At 44.9% G+C, this 14,913-nt stretch overlaps 1 protein-coding gene across 19 annotated transcripts in view; it reads right to left on the reverse strand.

The window, feature by feature from the left end:
• ADGRL3 (adhesion G protein-coupled receptor L3) overlaps positions 1–14,913 on the reverse strand; it is a 508,900-nt gene that overhangs the window by 97,407 nt on the left and 396,580 nt on the right. For all 19 annotated transcript variants that reach the window (XM_050337727.1, XM_050337726.1, XM_050337714.1 and 16 more), the window contains 2 exons: positions 8,534–8,839; positions 6,394–6,497 (listed from right to left, as the gene is read on the reverse strand). In XM_050337727.1, the coding sequence (XP_050193684.1) occupies positions 6,394–6,497; positions 8,534–8,839 (410 nt within the window). The remainder of the gene's footprint in view (positions 1–6,393; positions 6,498–8,533; positions 8,840–14,913) is intronic.

Genomic DNA, 14,913 nt, shown 5'->3' on the forward strand with positions numbered 1-14,913 from the left:
GCAGGATTCTGACCAGATTTACAAATGATTATTGGCACACCTGAAATCCCTCTGTGCAACACTAAGCTAATATTTTCCAAGTTTGTATCACTATCTTGCACCTTCTTATGACTGAAAAGACTGAAATAATAGTTGTTGGAGAGGACATACATTCCTGCCTGTTTCATATATGTCAACAATACAGAAGCATGGAGTTTTGCCTGGAAAGACCAACAAAGACCCTCTTGCAGCAGTGCTCACTGTTTCAGCCCACCTTTCTCAGAGGGAACTGACTGCAGAAGAGGACAGTAGAATAAAAATGAGAGAAATTGCAAAAAATAACTATTCAGGGAAGAAAATTTGGAAGAAATTAGAAAGATACTGGGAAGGGAGTGAATGTGTTAAAGCACCTGTAGTCATAAAAGCAAAAATATTTTCCTGCAGCCCGAGGCTGAATGATAGCAAAAAAGAAAAAGATGGTAAGAAAGACTGAACTAGGATTTTTAAGAACAGTGACATACAGATGGACTGGTCAGCTGGAAAGACCATGAAGTTGATACTGTTTTTTGAGGGACAAACAGCTGACAGGTTTTATTAGGCAACGTTAGTCAGATAGCAAGGCTATAACAGGGGCTGTGAGCTAACTTCAGACACTGCGAAGACTTCATGGCCTTTTTCTTTCCCTAGCAGAAATTTCAACATACATTTGTGTGTCCATAGAAGAGAGTCAGAGCACATATGTCATCCTTTTCTCTTTTTTTTGAATCACAGAATCAATTAGGTGGGAAAATACCTCTAAGATTATCAAGTCCCACCCATGATCAAACACTACCATGTCAATTAGACCATGGAACCAAGTGCCACACCCAGCCTCTTTGTAAATAACCTCCAGGGATGGTCCTGGACCGTCCTTCCGGGCAGTTCATTCCAATGTCTAATCACCCTTTCTGTGAAGAAATTTCTCCTAATGTCCAACATAAACCTTCCCTGGCACAGCTTGAGACTGTGCCTTCTTGTCCATTCTGTTGATGGTTGCCTGGGAAAAGAGGCTGACCCCCACCTGGCAACAACCTCCTTTCAGGTAGTCGTAGAGGATTGTACAGAGTGATAAGTCTCCCCTCGAACCTCCTTTTCTCCAGGCTCCCTCGGGTGCTCCTCGTAAGGTTTGTGCTCCAGGCCCTTCACCAGAGACACTGCCCTTCTCTGGACTTGCTCTAGCACCTCAGTGTCTTTCTGAGTACAGAGGGACAATCACTGCTCTGCTCCTGCAGGCCAGGATGCCATTGCCCTTCTTAGCCACCTGGACATGCTGCTGGCTCATGTTCAGCTGCTGTCAACCAGCACCCCTAGGTCCTTTTCCACTGAGACGCTTTCCAACCACTCTGCCCCCAGCCTGTAGCACTGCACAGAGCTATTGTAGCTGAAGTGCGGGACTCGGCACTTGGTCTTGCTGAACCTCATACCACTGGTTGCAGCCCATCTATCTATCTATCTGTCCTGTCTACATCCCTCTACAGAGCCTTCCTGTTCTCCAGCAGATCGACACTCCCACCCAGTGAACAACCCATTCCATTCAACTTTCCTTTTTTTTTTTTATTGGATGATATCCAAGGATATAACTAACTAATTAAACAAAGGTTATCCAACAGAGAGTTGGATCACTGTTCTCCATATAATACAGCAAAACTAGAGAACGCTGAAAAAATGGTTTTGAAACTACAGTATTCAAGCAACCTAAACTGCATTTTATGACCCTTTATAATACAACAGCCGTGGCATCTGCTCCATCCTGTCCACGATGGCACTCTGAAAACAGACTGCCAAAAGCAATTTGGATGGAGGATTTCATCATGGTGTCATCAGAACTGCAACTTCATCCTCAGGCCTGGACACGACGACGTGGCGATGTCCTACACAAAACCTCACCTCCTCCGCAATGCACGCCCAAGCAGATCTACAGGACCTGAGGAAGGTACTATGAACCCTAAGGTTCATCTGCTCTTTGTGAGTACGTGATCGAGGCCACTCAGGAGGACACGTAAATCTAAAGCATGTGCTTCAGATTTACAGACTGAATCTTTGTGTGCATTCCTGAAGGACACAAAAGCTTTCTGTTCTGCTACAAAAGAGGCCTCCTCTCTTTCAGTGGCTTGAGGCTGAGTATAGTGGTGCCTGCCCTCCCAGGCAGCACCCAAAACTGAAAGCTGCAGCAAGGAAGAGATATTTTCAGGCAAGTCACACGCTGCGCTAAGGATGGTGCTGATGAAAGCAAGAGGTAAAACAAACAGGCTGAGACTGAATGTATCACCCCACGATCAGGACGATGCAATGTATCCAAAACTGACCTTTTTGCTTCCTGTTACTGTATGACTCCAGAAATAACCCAGGTAGCAGTGCATAATTCAATTCCACTGGCAAGTTTATTCTCCTGCTACGTTACGAGGGCACGGTAGGCACCAACAATAAAGTTAAAGTAAATGTCAGGAGGCCAATGAATTGCTGAAGCGAACATTTGTTCTGATCTTCCATCAAGCACAATAACTCTAATGGAAGCTAAGAAATGGCTGTAAAACCTAATACCATGATGCAAGCAGGTAAACACCAGTCTGAGTACAGCAGGAGAAAGAAAGAAGTAAATAATAATCCTTACTTCACTACAGAGATATGAAAGCAAACACAGCATTTCCCTACCATCTTTTCTGGCTGAAATCCCTCCAGGGGACCCATCACCCTTCCTCCTGAGCAGGGTGGAAGTTTGGACCCAGAAGGTGACAGAAGATTATTGGGAGACAAAGCAGATTAGGAATGAAGACACGCTGAGCAGGAATGAACCCTGGTTGCCAAAAAAGTATTTCTACCCATTTTGTCAGCTGTGCTGCAGCTGCAGATGCTGTGGGATGGGTGGCCAGTAAGGATCCAAGAGAGCTAGGGGAGCAGGAGAGCTGAGCTGCAGGGTGTGAGCACCTCTGTCCTCATGGGACAGCTGGCTTACTGCTTTCTTTAGCTGCCCCCATAGCAGCAAGAAGAAAAGCTGACTTGGCTTAGAGGAGGAAGGCTCCTTTTTCATCTTTAGAGAGGTCCTGGAGCAAATCTGCAAGCTCACAGAAGGGAAGTTTCTCATCCACAGCAGGGATGTGAGAAAAAAGATCTATATTTATGGATAAATCAGTCTCCATCTCTTAAGTGCAGCGATGATTTTCTAGCCTCTTGCTTGGGCAGGGAAACCAAGTGACTATCGGTTATTTCGGAAGTAATTTAAAACCATGTTTACTCTAAGGATCCTACTGAATCTTAAAGGCAGGACATCCCCATGATCCAAAAGATGAACTGGTGGGGAATAAGATTGGCCTGGCCGAACAGAGAGCTTTGGCTGGAATGAAAGGAAAAGAGGAGAGCTTATGACCTCTGGAAAAAGGGGCAGGTAACTAAGGAGGACTACAAGAATGTCATGAGGTTATACAGTGAGAAAATTAGCAGGGTCAAAGCTCAACCAGAACTCTGTATGTATGTCTACTGCCACAAAGGACAATAAAAATACACTTACAACAAAAGGAGTGCTAAGGAGAATCTCAATCCTTTACTGGATACGAGGGGAAAGATAGTGACAAAGGATGAGGAACAGGCTGCTCAGGGAAGTGGTTGAGTCACCACCACTGAAGGGATTTAAAAGACATACAGACGTGGCACTTAGGGACATGGATTAATGGTGGACATGTAGCACTGGGTGAATGGTTGGACTCAATGATCTTAGAGGTCTTCTCCAACCAAAATGATTCAATGAATGCAAATCCCAACAGAAACCCCTAGGCAATCCATAGAGAGTTTTCCCCTCAAAAGTCACTCCTGGAAAGTCTTGATGTTTTGTAACAACTCTCCATAGATGATGGGTCACATAACCCAAGATCCCAGTGAATTTCCACTCAGGCAAAAAGAGATCCAGGGTAATTTGGTAGATTCCTGATTAACAACTGGTGGAAGGACCTCCAAAGCTGAACATAACTAAGTTCCTTCAGGAAAGAAAAAACAAAATCAAGTCCCAGTTGTAACCTGCTGGGCATTTCTGAAAACCTGGCTGTTCAATTTTAGCCTGCTACCAAAGCGTGTAACAAATTAAATGGGGCTCATTTGTTACGCAAATGATAGCTAGAGTTTCAAATAAAATAAGCCTAACCTTGATGGAGATTTCATCAGTGCAGGCTATTATTTCCCTCTGCTAATGGCTTATGGCCTAGTCATCTTCACCAAGCAGCAAGAGGTCTCCCAGCTGCCTGGGTGAATTATGGTTGGAGTAAGTAATATTAACCCCTCCAGGATAACTACATAGGTCATAAAACAAGAGCTGCACAGCTGCTAATGCCACCAAAGGCAGTCTTTATTAATCAGCTCGCTGGGCATATGGCAGGAGACATGCCCATCCTCCTGCATGGGACAGAAGAACTATGGACTTTGTAATGGCTGCACCATACCACAGCAGTCCCATGTTAACTGACATCTTGCCTGCCTTTGGGGAGGGACAGGTATAAACACAGATGAAGCGAGATAGGGATGATCAGGGGCATATGTGGAATTCACAGGCTGCTGAGCCTCAGTTAAGATGAGGGACAGGGAGCAGTGGTTCTCAGGAGTGCAGAGTTGTCACTAGTGGGGTTCCCCAGGGCTCCATCTGAGGCCCTGTTCTCTTCATAAACAACTTGAACACAGGACTGGAAGGGATACTAAGCAAGTTTGCAGATGACTCCCTCAAAGGCATGGAGGCCCTGCAGAGAGACCTTGACAAATCAAAAGACTGGGCAATAACCAACCATATGAAGTTCAACTAGGGGAAGTGCTCAATTCTGCACCTGGGATGGGGCAACCCTGGATGTACCTACAGACTGGGGAATGAGATGCTGGAAAGCAGTGCCACAGAAAGGGACCTGGGGTCCTGGTCAGTGGCAAGTTGAATATGAGTCAGCAGTGCCCTGGCAGCCAGGAGGGCCAACCGTGTCCTGGAGGGCATCAGAGACAGCATCGACAGCCAGTCAAGGGAGGGGATTGTCCCACTCTGCTCTGCACTGGTGCGGTCTCAACTTGAATATTGTGTGCAGTTTTGGGCACTGCAATATAGGAAAGATATAAAGCTTTTGGAGAGTGTTCAAAGGTAGGCAATGAGGATGAAGAATGGCCTTGAGGGAAAGCCGTATGAGGAGCAGCTCCAGGTCTGTTCAGCCTGGAGAATGGGAGACCTCACTGCAGTCTGCAACTTCCTCATAAGAGAAAGGGGAGGGGCAGGCACTGACCTCTTCTCTGCAATGACCAGTGACAGGACCCAAGGGAATGGCCTGAAGTTGTGCCAAGGGAGGTTTAGGTTGGATATTAGAAAAAGGTTCTTCACACAGGGGGTGGCAGGGCACTGGTACAGGCTCCCCAGGGAAGAGGTCACAGCACCAAGCCTGACAGAGTTCAAGAAGCATTTGGAGAATACTCTCGGGCACATGGTGTGATGCTTGGGAATGCTCCTGTGCAGGTCCAGGAATTGGACTCGATGATCCTTGTGGATCCATTCCAGCTCGGCATATTCTGTGATTCTGTTGCTATCATGCAGCAGCACAGCTAACTTGCAATGCTGGGACTTGCTTGCTCTGGCTAAAGGAGTGAATAAATCCCCACAAATTGCTATAATAAAGATTCAGCCCACAGACTCTATGGCATAAACACACATCTGGTCTCTGTTTGTAATGAAATCAGCTGAAAGCACCACTGTGCATTAATAACAAAAACGCTCAACATATTGCTACCAAATAAGCTCTGCTTGTCTTGAACTTCTATTGTCACATGTTAATGCACTTTTAACACTGATAAATGATGAAGTGCTAGAAAACATTCATCAAGGGACTTAAGAGTCAAGAGATATGCATTACTGTGGTATTGTTTTCTATTCCATCAGTTCTTTTATAATTTGGGCAGAAGTTAAAAACAGAAAGTCAGAGGCAGAATGCAAACATTTCACATTGAGCCTGCCTTTCTTTGGTAAGGATTTCTTAACTAGAGGGCTTATCCTGTGCTTGCGTGACATGAAAAAATCCTGGAGGATGCATGAAAGGGAGTTGCCTTTTGCAACAAGTCAGTATTTCCCATATGTCTACCCACCTCCTCCCCCCTCTTTCTCCTTTGCTTGCCACAAACAAGAAATGCCATTCACTCCAGTTTAATTCCACTCTCCAACCCCTCTCTACGCCTTCCCTTACCCTCTTTGCCTTAATTTCTATAAGACAGTCATAGTCTTGCTTTCTTCTTGCAATTCCTGGCTACTATGCACAGCTCATGCTTTATGTGTGACCACTGATCCCTTTAGGTTCCTTGTGTTAAAGAAACAGGGAGCTAAGGAAGGTCACTCTAGACTCAGAGTTGCCAACACACAGGGAAGGGTTTTACCTTTTGAGTAATGTGGTTGATCCAGGGTGAAGAGCAGTTGCTAAGATCAGGTCCTTGGGGTTCCCAGATACCGTCTGGCGCAAGACACCGGAAAGTCGCAACCCCTGTAACAGGAAAGCCGCTGTGTTCAGTGTCATTGGTTGCATTTTGCCCCCAGCACACCATGTCACAGGCTTCATTTCATCTCATGCAAAACCCGGGAGCTTATTAGTGCTCAGGTCCTCAGTAGGACACTTCTGAGTCATCTCAGTGTCCTAGTCTCCCATCACCTTGAAGCTTAGGGGCCCTAAGACATAAAAGACCCAGGAGGTAATGCAGGAATACTATTTCCAATTTGCCAAACAGAAACTACAGACAAAGGACTTTGCCTTAGGCCAGGCAGGAAAGCTGCCAGGTACTAAGAAATCAAAACTAGATCTCAAACACTGAGCCAGCACCTTGAGTGCTCTGCCTCACCACTGGTGAACTGGGATCAGACTCTGTGCCTCCACTTCCTTGCTGCTTTATGAAGATTTTATGGCTCTGAATCATCATTACACCATTTGGGTGGATACACACACAAGTTTGAAAGCTGAGAATGCCAGGCTATAACGCTGGGCTTTACTGTCAACCCCCAATTGTCAAGAGAGACTTCAGAGGAAAGAGCTCTTTGGAAAGAGCTGCCCAATCCCTGCTGCAAAAGACTGCAAAGCGCCTCAGGCCCTTTCAGACAAAGAAAAATGCATCAGAAATGGTGCAGTTAAAGATCTTTAAAAAGCAAGAAAAACTTTACTCATAAAGACTGCATCCTAGAAAGTGTTCTGCCCCCACAGAACTGAACTCTTCAGCAGAGGCATGAAATACATGCTGGTCTGACAATAGCTCCAACTAAAACTAGTGAGAGTGTGCTCATGCCTTCAAAGGGAGTTGGAAAAGACCCATTGCTAATATTCCACAGCTTTCAACAAGTTGCATGAAGCACTGAAATTAGAGATGGGAAAGGTTTACGGCCATCCCCTATCAATAAGTTGGACTATTTTATTTTCCTCAGCTATTTTCATCCAGTCCTTAGCTCTTGTGCTTAGGAAAGGGCACCCTGCATCCAGCCTTCATTTTCACAGCTTTGGTTCAGAATATCCTTTCCCCTCTCTGGGAACCACATGATACTTTTTGCATTAATTTTACCAAGCAGAGCTGGGAAAGACAGTAAAAATGTTCTTTACCTATTCTCACCACTGATTCCTTTCCATGCCCGTCATACTTTAGCAGGTATTTTATCAGTCTGTCCTCACCAAATTCAAGAGAGAGTCAGTATTCACACACACAGGTGTGAATGGCTCTCTAGGAGTGGAGAATTAACAGAGATTCTTCTCTGCAAGCCAGACCCCTTCAGCCCTTATTTTCAGGCAATGTCCTCCACTTTTAAGATTTATCCTTTGCAAGCAATTTTTGGGGCTGGACACCAAGACTAGTGTGAAAAATAAATATTTTTAGAAAACTGCATTTGTTAAAACACAGAAAATTGAACCACATGCCAAAACCCATTCTTCATTTGATTGTGTTTTAAATGGAACAGAAAATTTCCAAAAGCAACGTTTTTCAAGAAAACAATTGAGGGAAGAGTAGAAGAAAAGGAGCAAAATTCAACAAGCAATAAACCATTTTGAAAGCTTTGGCTTTGTTTCTCCACTACTTTCCCAGTTGATCACACTGGGTGCTGGCTGCAGTTTGAAAAATCACTCACACTGGTTCAGGAGCTTCAAAACAGAAATTTTGTTGACCTCCTCCCCCATCCCCTCTCTGTCCCAAAAGAAACAAAATATTAGCCATCATCAGTCACTGAGTCCAGGGGCTACAAAAACAGGCTACAATACCAGGACAACAGGTGCATCACACCTAACAGAGGATTTTACAGCACATCAAACGCAACACCACAGGGTCTTCAGTACTTGTACTCTCCTTTGGCCAGATGCTAAAGATCCTGCACAACGTGCTCGGCACCTTGAGGCTTCAACCCCAGCCAGCTGCTTGCCAAAGCTGACCGAGGCAACGCAGACCCGACAGAAGGCATCAGCGTGCTCCACTGGTGAAAGCTGCACACTCACAACGCGCCACGGGCAAGCGGAGACAGCCTGCTGCGCCCTCCCACCCCTCGACTCACCTATTGAGCCCATGGGACAGGGCTGCTTCGCCACCTGGCCCTGCCGAGTCCGAGACCACATGATATCGCGGGCTTCCATGGGGTCGCAGCTCTCCGCACCGGCTGGCGGCAGCTGGGAGGAGGCGGGCGGGAGGTGCGTGGTCATCTCGTCGGGGACGTCAGCCATGGGCGATGGGGTGCTGGTGCTCCTGTTCCTCCTGCCCGAAGCCGAGGTGGTGGTGGGGCGGCCGGTGGTGCTGGTGGCCATCCGTGGCGTGGTGCTGGCAGTGGTGCTCCCCGGGCCCAGAGCCCCCGACGTCGATACTCCTGAAACAAAAGCAGAGCCGGTTAGAGAGAGGAGCTCAAGCCTAGGTCCTGAGGATGCCCCCTCCGATGACTCTGGTGGCCTGCAGAGTGTAGTTGGAGCTACAGCAAAGGCAAGGCTTGCTGCACAGCCACCTTTCAGAGAGAAGCTGGAGCAAACAGCGAGAGGAGCACACAGGGGGGTAATGACCGCTGGAGTACAACTGATTTTCCAAAAGCACTAGCCTCTGATGAAAATAAAGCGGTGCTTTATGTCCTCACCGTTTTTCTTCCTGGCATTTTAATGTAAAAATCTTATTTTCCATCTTTTAGGGAACACCTAGAGCAGAAGTGCTTTTAATTTTTTAGTGTTTCTGAAGACCCAGCTGGTTTGGAGAGAAAAACATTTTCCACGGTGTAATAAAAAAAAAAAACCACCAGACCACAAATCCATCCCCAAAACCAGCAGTGTACAGAGGGATGAACACAAGTCATTAATTTTCTCTGAGGTTCATGCCTTGCTGCTTCATCCCAAGAGCAGCACCTGGCCCCTTGAGCTGCAGGCCATGTGACACATGCAAAGGTGCACATCAGCCCAGCCAAATCCTTGAGAGTGTAATGCTCAATGGGCTAATTCACTGAAAACCTACAATGAGCAGTCAAGCAGCAAGAAGTGGGGAACCTGCTTTAGAAGTGCATTAACCCATTGTACATCCTGCAATAGCCACGTCAAGTACTCTGTGCGGGGAATATTGAGGGATTCCCATCTTATAATTACCTTATTTAGCCTCCTATTTAGACCAAGCTGCTTGTACAGACTGGAGCTTCATATGGATTCCTTTATGGCTTGAACTGAAATATCAGGTGGGGAAACTGAAGCAGGCTGCTGCCAAGTGCTCCCCCATCACCCCTGTCATGCCATGCCACATATGGCTTGTAAAGAAGCCTGCTTCTCCCATCTCCTTTGCCTCTCTCTAAGCACTCTTTTGCTTGTCTCAACCTAACACTTTCCCTCCAGTTAAACACCACATATGCCCCCTCAGTGCCTGCCTAGGAAAACACTGGGGCTGACTGTGAAATGGAGGTAAGGTATGAATAGGCTTGTCTGATACCATTCTCACTTTAATTCCCATGTCATAACATCTCACTACCATCTCACCTCATCCAACATTAAAATAGCCTTCAGTCACTGTTGCTACATGTCTAGTAACAGGAATGGGAGTTTCTACACTAAAGACACCCATGTGTGAACTACAGCTTAGCCAAAAATTAATATTAAATGTAACAATTGTCCTGTCGCCCCAAGGAACTATCCTGCTGTGTGAGCAGGTTCAGCCTGCAAGCTCTTGAAAGGCTGTCCTCTTTTCTAGGTCCCGTGAAAGTCCCATGCTCTCTGTCTGTGCAATATTAATGTGTAATGATATTGGAATGCATTGAAGTCAATCTATTTCAAGCATAGAGAGGCCTGCATTTGCTGTAACACAGGAGTTTTTCCATTCTGAAAGTTGTTTTCTGTAACTTAAGTAATTTAAGCCCATGGTGCTCTGAGCAACTCTCCTGCCACAGAATAATCAACAACATGGTAGTTGAAGCACATGCTTGCTCTGGTTTTACGTAATTTTACTACAAGTCTGACACCCCCTCTCCTCAAATACTGAAATTCAGCATCATCATAAATGTAATTTTCTGAGGGATAAGTGCATTCCAAGAAAATGTTCAGCTTTGAAATCCCAGCTCTACTGTGCCTTGGAAAACAGGATTATCTTCTCCCCCGGCCTTGAAAAAGGCAAGCAGCAGCAAAACAGGCACTAAATCACCTGAGCACCAGGACACTGATCTGAAAACAGGTCTCCCAACCCCAGTGATCAGATTTTCCAGTTTTCTCCTGCCACCTCCCTTTCACTATGAGCCCTGAGTTTGAATGAAATCCAAAAAAATACAATGTACAATCCTGCAGACCTTGACAGATTTTGTCTAAATTCTGATCAAAGCTGCTCTAGATCACAAAACAATGATTTCCATCTGACATTTCAGGGAGGATTAAAATTTGTAGAGAAGTTCCAGCAAATATCTGCTTTTACTACAGCAGGTCTTGCCACGAGTACATGTTTTATTTCTTCAGACTAGCCTGGTAGATAGCAACCTGCAGAATTTTTCCCATTTACTCGTGCAATAAGAAGTTATTTTCCTTTTGCAAAAACTAACTACGCCATGCACTAGAGGCACAAAGGCAGTGAGTAGATATAGTGGATGCAGTTTCAAAGCCAAAACTAGCAAATCCCATTTAAAATAATTCTTACAGTCATTTGTGAGCATATAGAAATATATAGTAATCACCCAGGAGCTCGCCTTGATCCACACGCAGGAGAGCTGCATTTTTGAGCCTAGTTTTCATTGAAAATCATTGAATATCCCACAGCATGCTGTTTTTGGAATAACTCTGGCAAGTTTACTGCAGCAGTTAGGCACAAGGGATTTAATGGCGTTTTTTTCTATCCATAAAAACTGAGCTGTTATTATTATTATTATTTATCTTCCATAAACCCCTTAGCACCGGTGTCAAAATCTCTTTGAGGGCTTGTTCTTCCAACTTTTTCTTGTTCCACTGGGCTTTCTTAGTGTTTTTAAAAATAAACACATCCACCACCTACAATAGGGCATGTTATAAAAGAGCTGCCTCAAAGTGGCCTAACTGAGTGAGACGGATGGGATACCACTGAACTGAGTTCAAAGGTTTGATTATCCAATAAGTCAGTTTGGTAATGAGCTCCAGCAATCATGATCACCATGCTAACACCACCTAGTTTCACCAGCCCCAGGCAGCACTGCTTGCCAGTTTTGCTCACAGAACCGTGTGCTTCCATAAGAAGTTAATTGGTAAGAAGCAAAAGAACAGGAGATCAGGATCATTTGCATATAAATGATTCTCAAATCCAGACAAAACCATGAAGAGACTGCAACCTGTGCAAAAGTACCTAAATCCTATAGCACAGAACAGAGATCAAACCTCCAGATTAACTCAGGCTGCCAATAAACTGTGAATTTTTAACTGGGGGGAAAGCAGCATTGCAGCACTGCTTTAACAGAAAGACTCTTCAGATAATGCTTCACAATACAGTTCTTACTGCAAGACAAGCACCTTTAAAAATCATCAACACTACTAGAACTCGAAATGTATAAACTTGATTATTTTACTTTTACTGCTTGTTTTTACCACACATCGCCATATCAAGACTTTAAAGGCAGCTTTTGAGTAAGACTCAGTTTCTACTCCTTTCAAATCCAAGACTTTTCAGACTTTGATTCCACAAAGTACAGTGCTGGGTCAGGAATTTTCAGTGCTCCCAAGAAAGTAAATTACAGCTGTGGAAACATTTCTTCCCCAGAAACACCCCAAACTGACACTTCACTTTTTTCTTCCCTTCTCTCTCCAGAAAGCTGGCACTAACAGCTCAAGACTAAATTTTGTCACCATTCAGATTAAGCTGCAGCCATTAAAAAAAAAACCAAACCCAAAACATTTCCAGTGTCCACAAGGGAGTAACTGCAACTCCCAGAGGAGCCTCTCTCTACTTAGGGCACACTGACTAGCAAGAAAATAGAAATTTTGGGCGTTTTTTTCTTCTTTCTTTTATTTTCCAACTTTTACATAAAGCTCATGCTTCTGGAGGCAGAATTTTGCTTGGTGGAAGGGAAATCATGGTAGGAATTTGCTAATGGGGAGTAATGTTAAATAAATAATGGATTCTCTTGTTTATTTTTGCTTTTTCCTCCGTTTCTGTTGGTTCCCCTTTCCTGGAGAAGTGACATGATAAGTGCACTACTGGTGTAAGAGCAGGAAAATCCATCAGGAAAATCCAGCATGTGTCATCTTACCTTCTGCTCTGCTCACCTCTTCCTGGTGCTCCCAGACATGTGGGATTGCATTCCCAAATGACTCTGACTAGTGTTTTCCTATCACAAAAGCAGCTTTGATTGCAAGGAAGTCTATTTGCTACCTTTTCTGTTTTGTTTTTTTTTTTTAATTTTGGCACCCAAGTATAAAGCATATGACGTGGTGTACTCAATAACTGAAAATACTTTTTAAGAGATGTCATGCACTTTCTGTCCCGTGAATGAAGATAACTGGGGGCCCCTCAAGCAGAAATTGCAGACAAGATTTCCTGGGTGAGGCTCACTGGCTTTTGCTAGGTAACAGATGACAGAAGACATCCGTCAAGCTCTGCCCCTGGGGTTGCAATCCAAAGGTTTGGCCTGACAGCTACGTGCTACGAGCCAGCACTCACTCACTAACTGGGAGAAGAGGCTGCACTCCAAGTCTCACGCTCAAGGTCCGAGCAAACCACGATGACTTCACTCTCCAGCAAGTTTTGCGTTCCTGAGCCTGACGCTCCCAGCAGATGTGATGGGGCGCCGGCAGCCAAGAGCCCCTGCCTCCGATGTGCTGCACCTCTGCAACACTGGACCAGCTGAGGCACAGCTAAGCAGTCCAACAGCCATCCAGGTGCTCCTTTGAGCACGTCCAGGCTGCGTGTACAATTATTTACAGCTGTTGCTGCCGCACTAAGACAAACAGAGCATTGCAGGATTTTGAAAGGCTGCGAGAAGCACAAAACGTGAAGGTCCCTCCTTCCCTGCTCACTTCGCCCTTTTCATATTTGGCAACCACATCCTTTGCTTACAGCATCCCTTTTATCATTTCTTCTTTTACTGAAAGATGGTGCAAGTTGTATTTACATAGCAAAGAAGAAGGTTTAGGCATGCCTTGAAAGAAGCAGCACAAAAAAACACAAGCCTCATACAATTGGAGGATTGTACCACAGTTGTTTTTCTCTTCCCTGTCACATAAATGCACCTCATGGGAATTAATTTTCTACAGGTATTTTCAAACGCATTTCAGAACATTTTCTGAAACTCCCTAGAAAAAAAATTACTATTTGAAAGTAAATATATTCCCATTTTCTTTTGCCTTTTCAGGTTTTTCCCTTTTTAGGTGTTTTTTTTCAAAGAACTCCATGTAAGGTGACAGAAAAGAATGACTGAACTCAAGAAGCACCCAGGCTGAGCCTTACACACCATCAACCCACTCACTGACACACCAGTGGATCGCAAAGTTATACTGACCGCATGCCACGAAAGGCATCAACCTGCACAACCTTCTCATGTTTGAAGTCTGCTGGAAGACCAAAAGCCACATGCTGGTGCCACCCAGGAGCTGAGTATTCAACATGACACGCTATCTTCAAGAACACAACTGCACACAGCCCTGCACCCTGAAAAAGTCACATGAAGTACGATACGTGGATCTTCTTTTTCCTTCCTCTTAACACAAGGTAAGAAGGGAAAGCAGAGGTGAAGGATGCTGCATCTAAAACAAGAAATATCCATTCCCTTATGGACTGCTGACAAATGAAGAAATCCAGGAGCTGGGGGCCAGAGAATTGACAAGGTGAGATTAGCCCCTAAATTGTGTACAGCTCCTTCCACGTGTTTGAGAGAAACTATGATTTATTTTTACTGCAGGCGAAGGCCAAGTCGGCCTCACATCAAACATTCGAAGAGTTCTCCCCTATGCTCACACATGCCATTATTTGGGGAAGCTGAGCCAAAATTATGCGTGAACATAAGTTCACACACTGCTTTTGGAGGGACTAGGGTTTTGGTTTCTGTTGTTGGAGCTTTACTGACTGAGACTGACAAATGGCTTACAAAACCCACTGATGGGAAGATTAGATACGTGATGGCCCCAGAGCATTCAACATGGCACATTATCTTCAAGAACACAACTGTGCACAGTTGCACCCTGAAAAAGTCGCATGAAGTACAACACACGGATACGCAGATCTCCTTTCTCCTCCCTCTTACCATAGACAAGTTAAGAAGGAAAAGCAGAGGTGGAAGATGCTGCACCTGAGACAAGAAATATCCATTCCCTTGTGGACTGCTGACAAATGAAGAAATACTTCCTGGATTTTTATTTTCCTATCTCTTCTAGTAGGGAATCAGTGTTTGTGCCCAAGGCTATTCTACCCGCATATGAGTTTTCACTGGGCTTGGGCAGATGCTGTAATGGATATGGACCATATGTTAAGTGCCTG

Source organism: Myiozetetes cayanensis, unplaced genomic scaffold (genome assembly GCF_022539395.1).
Source record: "Myiozetetes cayanensis isolate MyiCay16 unplaced genomic scaffold, myiCay2020 scf7, whole genome shotgun sequence".
In the NCBI taxonomy this organism is placed as follows: domain Eukaryota; kingdom Metazoa; phylum Chordata; class Aves; order Passeriformes; family Tyrannidae; genus Myiozetetes; species Myiozetetes cayanensis.